This window comes from Coffea arabica, chromosome 11c (assembly GCF_036785885.1).
Source record: "Coffea arabica cultivar ET-39 chromosome 11c, Coffea Arabica ET-39 HiFi, whole genome shotgun sequence".
Lineage (NCBI taxonomy): Eukaryota > Viridiplantae > Streptophyta > Magnoliopsida > Gentianales > Rubiaceae > Coffea > Coffea arabica.
In genome coordinates this window covers 5593936-5599935 of record NC_092330.1, presented here as the reverse complement: position 1 = coordinate 5599935, position 6000 = coordinate 5593936, and the positions used below count along the sequence as shown (strand labels likewise).

The window sequence follows — 6000 nt, the reverse complement described above, 5'->3', positions numbered from 1 at the left end:
ATATGGACTTTTAGCCACACAAACGATTCAGAAAGAATATTTCCTTAACCTATCTATTCGGATTTTGATTTGTCTTTGGTCAAATGTTTTCTGTTGGAAGTTTATAACCCTTTTGCGTTTGGTTTCGCGGTTGGTTTGTGAAACCCTAGTTATTCCCGTCCACGGATCCAAATGTCCTCTTTTCACTTTAACTCCCTCTTTATACGTTTTACTCATAATTAGTCGGGTTTTTTCGATTTCATTCAATTGTTTTGCTAGATAAACTATAATATTCTTCCTCGTTTAATCTTAGGTTTTCTCGGTAACTGACGGTAATATCCAGAAGGATATTTTGCACATTATTTTTGCATAAATAAGGTGAGTGTTCCTTGTTTGTTATGTTCTTGATTATATGGCTTGTATGAAAGACTGATAACATGTTAAATGCTTTCAATGATTGCCAAAACGAGTTTTCTAGGCGAGTGTGTACTTTATCGCACTCGACCTAAATGATTGTGACGTTTTCAAAGATTAAACAATTGGAACGTTACTTGTGCATGAATGTAAGTCTTTTGGTTGAATTGGGCCCTGCCCCTTGTTACTGATCGACTCGAGCCAGAAGCGGATTCAGTCGGGCGATTTGGTGACCTGGGTGAACGTTTGGTATACTCGAGTATTACCTTGAAGTCTGGTGGAACCTAGCCAATGTCCGGGAAGGGGGTGAATGAAATGAATGAACGAACGAATGAATGAGGGTTTTACTTACAAAAATACATTTTTAAATGATTGGAGGAATAAGGGAAAATGATAGGAGAATGAATGAATGAACGAATGAATGGCTCCTTGTGAGCACGTATCCTTTTAATGAATGTGCTCTTATCGCTTTCCGTTGTAATGTTTCTTGAGTTATTGATTGTTTATGGTTAATGCATTGAACTTATTGCTTGATTATATGTTCGGAACCTCACTGAGATTTTAACTCATCCCTTTAGTTTTGTTTTCTTTAACAGGGGAAGGCGAGCAAGGACGAGAGCTCGGTGTAGACTAGCTTGGTCTAGTTCTTTCCTTTTTTTTGTAATGGTTCTCGCCCTAGCGCTTGGCATGGGCTGGCTGTATGAAGAATTGAGAACCTTTGTATATTCAATGGTTGAACTCCCTTTTGAGATAGAAATGTAAATAAGTTCCGCTTTAAGTTTTGGATTCTCGTGCTATTTATTCATGTGGTTGTATTGTGGTTTGGATTGAGAACTGTAGTGAACGACTGAGTTCCGGCGAGAGTTGGGCAGGCGGTCCGCCGAACCCTTTGGTTCGCCTTAGGGTGAGGTAGGGCTATCACAGGGGATCGTTGTGGTGCTAGTATTTTTGTTTTTAGTTTCTATGGGATTTTCCTTTATTTTTAGTTAGTTTTTGCTTATCTTTCATTTATTTTCTTTTCTTTTTCTTTCTAGTGATCAGTTTTATATGAATAGTTTTGATGCTGGATTGTTGTCTCTAATTCTGCTATTGCCAAGTTTTAGTAATAAAAGGGTATCAAGTTGATGTGGTTGAGTTCAGGAACATCTCTTTGGTGAATTCCAATAATTGCTTAACTTTTCCAATTTTTGGTTAACTTTTCTAGGCATAGGGAATGATTGTTGGCATTTTTCATATGAATTGGTCTAGTTATTAATTTTAGTTCTCCATGTTTGGAAATTTGAGGCTGGCTGCTGTTATTCTTGTGTTGTTTTAAATATCGTGCTATATGGTTGTAAATAAGAGTTGACTGTACTCTGCTAGTGGTTACTACTGAGTAATCGGAGATTTTCACCTAAAGTGTCGATTCTCGCGTCAAAAGGTAGTAGTTACTATGAGTGCGTGGTCCTGTAGCAATTGGAGCTGAGTAACCGGGCTCCTCCATCTGGCAAATGTTGGAGTTCGCGTCAAAAGGCTCTAAGGGCTATAGACTAAGTCTTTTGTCACTCAAAAAAAAACAAAAAGAAAAAAAAAGAGTAAAGTAAAGTTTGTGTTAGTATTTAGAAAAAAAAAAAAAAAAGGGTCAGCTTGCCTATTTGTGATTTTAATGTCAAGATTTTGGTTAACAATTGGACCGTTTGCTGATAAATGTGAGCAACAATTCCTTTTTCTTAGATTAGTTTGCTTTAAATTGGAGGAGTTGGTGGTTTAAAGGCTAACCGGGGTGATTTTTCTTGGATCTTGACCTGTGATGCTTGATATTTATTTTTCTTGGGTACCTTGGCAATACGGTACTTGGAGCAATAGCCATTGTCGAATTTTTGGTGTTCAATTGCTGTTCCAATGTTTAAGAGCAAGCATGATTTAGGTGTGGGGAATTGATAGGATGTTATTTATTAGCAATTTTATTATTAATTTCCCCTTTGTCCTTGCCAAATGTTTTAATTATTAATATTTACTTATAATTGGTATTGGACTCAATTTCAGGGAGTGGAACAAAAAACTACAAAAAAAGGAGAGGCTTTCTGGAAACAATGGAGACTTCAAACAAGCCACAAACCTGGCCCACATGGTGATACGGACGGATTGTATTTCTTTTGGCTGATTGGGAGTGTTTTGAGTACTAAGAGTCCTAAGAGCAATGAAAGACGAGAGAAAGAGGAAACATCAAGAGGCCTTGCCTTTTGTACTTTGATTTTGAATCTACGGCGGGGACCACGGGAAAGCATTGAGTCATTTTTAGCTTTGGAAGGAAAGAAACTTAGGAAGCTTTGGCAGTTGCTTGTTCCTTATCCGGCGGGACCACAGAGAGAAGTGAGGCAATTTGTTTTAGATTAGGAAACAATTCTTTTCCTTTGGTTAGGCAATTATTCACGGGCCGCTGCTTTATCTTTGTGGGAATTGGGAGTTTTTCCCATTGTTCTGACTTAATCGTTTTTATCTTATCTCAATTTTGGGGACAATGGCCGCAATTACTTCTGCAATTTTGCATGGGATTTCCTCCATGAAGATGAACTAATTCATTTTTTCTAGTCGAAGGTCAATTTGTGGACTCGGTTCCGAACATCTGTGAGATCTAATTATTTTACTTATTTCTTTTATTTATTGGTATTTGTGCGTTTCCTGATTTAATTGCTTATGCTTGTTATGTTATTTGAATGTCAAGGGTCCGATATTCGAATTAACTTAATGATCTAATGCCAAATTAATTGATTGAATCCGTAATTGTTCAATTGATTAATACCAGTGGCAACTAGCGTGATTGGTTTCTTGTTAGGGAAACGTATGATCTAACTTAAACAAACCCTCGTAGCGTGTTTGTTGATTAGGGTTGGGCTTTTCTAATTATTAATGCAATCGAGTAATTAAATCCTATGGTCGTACCTAGGGTTATTTCTTGGTTAGAGAAATAGTTAACGGTCATACTTTAACTATCGAGAAATTAAGGAAAGGCTGGTTGTTCATCGCGTGTATGACAACTATAACCAATCTAGTAATGAGTAATTGAATTATCTTTGCATCGATGATCAATTGAATGGACCGTGTCTGAAAAGTTGCACCTTTGGCTAGAGTCATATTGGCTATTGATTAATTCTTGTTTATTTCTATTAGTTGTTTCATTAGTTAGTTAATTAGTAATTTTGTATTTTTCAAAAATCCCCCATGCGCTGAACTCTAGAAGAGACGAATTATCCCCAATCCCTGTGGATTCGACCCTGCTCACCGCTATATACAAAATTTGTATTTTTCTTGAGTAGATAATTATTATTGCACAGGCTCGATACCCTGTCAATATCTAAATGGAAACTCACCTGAAAAAACTCTCTTTCTAAAATTCATCCTTTCCTCCTCCTCTCTAAAACTTTTCAACCAAAATTTCTTCCAACTCTCCTCTGGGAGGGAGATGAGAGGTCTTTCCCCATGATAGAAGCCCCCTCTCTTGTTTTATTTTGTCTTGTTTGAATAAATTCTCACTTAGAATTTTTTTGATGAGTGATTCTTCCATATTAGGGTTTTCTAGTGAAAGTCTTAGTCTTTCCTGGGTTTCCCTTGGAAAATTTATCAAATCTTCTCAACTTTCTTTCTTTTTTTTTTGTGAAATTTGTGATTTTACAAATTTGGAATTTCTTAAGTATAATTATGTTAGATCTAATGGATTTTAAGCACTTTTTTTTATGAGGCTTAACTATTGAAAGGCATATACAGCTCTACTGGGTGGTAGCAATTCATCTAGATAGAAGATATTTTGGACTCTCAATATTATATATTTATTGCTTTTTCAGACTTCTTGTATCAATGAAATTTGTTATATCTCTTGCATGACTTTCAAATCTATACATATCTGTGTCATGTTTTATATATTTTGTGTCATTAGTGTAAATTTATTTTAATAAAATTATCCTTTATAATAAAGAAAAAAATGTCATTGTACACTGACGTCTTCGGGAGTAGATAATACTAAAGTCAATGATAATATGAAGAGGTTGCTTGAGGGCAACGTCGCAAAGATTTCCAAATTTCTTTATTAATTGAGTTTAAGAATTGGGCTGCAAAATGACTGGAAAACTAAATATTATGCTGGATAGGTACAAGTATTGGGTTGTTACAGATTGTTCAATTAGAACTCTAGGTATTGCCCAAATAAATAAATTTTCTTTTTTTAGTGGTTGTTTCTTTACATAACCAACTTAATTTGAAATATTTTATCATTGACTTGTGAACCCGATACCTCCAAAATAATAAATACTTATATTTTAGGATATTAAAATTAATTAGTTGATACATTTAGCGTAAACTCTTTCATTGGGTGTTCTTTCAGAACAATTTGAAAGTCACGAGATTCTTGAAATATCTGAAACTGGAAGTTCAATAATTTCATTGTTCTCTGTTGATTGGACGTTGATTTGAAATGGCATGACATGAGGTGTACTATTATGCAATCCCATGAATTGTAAGACTTTGGTATTTTAAGATTTTTTAAGTACCACGAATTTGATATAAAAGAACACCAAAATTTTTAAAATCTAAAGAGCTTGCAAAACTTGTCAAGAAATTTTGTGAAATGAAAAGAGTGTATCTCGCATTACTAACATTTTCAATCCCTGATTAGTGGAATAGCAAGTTTCAAATAACAAAAAATATAATTGTTCGAGAAGAAAAAAAAAGTTGGATAGAATTATAAAAAAAAAAAAATTTAGAGCAAAATATTTCGAGGGTGGTTCATTTCTGAATATGCCAGTCGGATGTAATGTTCTAGAAGCCGTCTCCAACGAAACGGAGTGTAAAGTGATGAAGATTTTTATTTTTTTTAAATATTATGTATCTGCTTTATACCAAAATATATAGGGCAAAAAGTCCCAGTGGCCCTCAAACTATTAGCCGGATGAACTTTTGATCCCCAAACAATTAAAAGTGAATTTTTGGCCCGCAATCTATCTAAAGTATAAAATGTTAGACCTTCTATCAAATTTAACCGTTAATACCAACGGAAACTACAATCACGTGAGACACATGCTAAAATATGAAGGACATTTTTGTCCACAATAAGCTGTGTTTCACTCGGTAAAATGGGACTTTTTCCCGAATAGAGTTGAACAAAGAAAAACTCCGTTGCAGCGGGAAATTCATGCGGTTTTGTGAACCATATCAGAAGAAAAGAGTAAAATAGAAAATCCGAAAGGATTAGTAAGCTTGCAGAACTAGCCTCTTACTGAGCCTCTTGATTTCTCTATCCATTTGACCAGTAAGCATCAATCTAAACATCTTGAAATCACACAAAAGGGACCAAAAGTGATGCCCAAAAGTTGCAGGAACGTTTCCTTCCACAAAAAAATGGCTATACCATGCCAAGTCATATCCCAACAAGGGCACAAGGATCACAAACCACCAGTTGAAAAGCATTGAATATATCAAGCAAATAATGCTACAAAACGTGCCCACAAAATGCCAACACCTAGTGGCTGGTTTCGAGTGTTGATTCATTTTAAAAAACCAAAACTCCTCCACGCTTCGGAAATTCATACCTCAAATGCAATCAGAGACCAGCCCGGATCAAAACTGTGGGGAAAA

At 35.3% G+C, this 6000-nt stretch overlaps 1 protein-coding gene across 1 annotated transcript; it reads right to left on the bottom strand.

The window, feature by feature from the left end:
* Window positions 1–5613: 5613 nt before the first annotated feature.
* On the bottom strand, window positions 5614–5952 carry LOC113715863 (uncharacterized). Its single transcript, XM_027240164.1, has one exon. It carries the CDS (start codon window positions 5950–5952, stop codon window positions 5614–5616), a length of 339 nt encoding a protein of 112 aa, XP_027095965.1.
* Between the last annotated feature and the right edge of the window lie 48 nt (window positions 5953–6000).

Coding starts and splice junctions, on each gene's coding strand:
- LOC113715863 (XM_027240164.1), bottom strand. CDS start 5,952: ATGAATTTCCGAAGCGTGGAGGAGTTTTGGTTTTTTAAAATGAATCAA.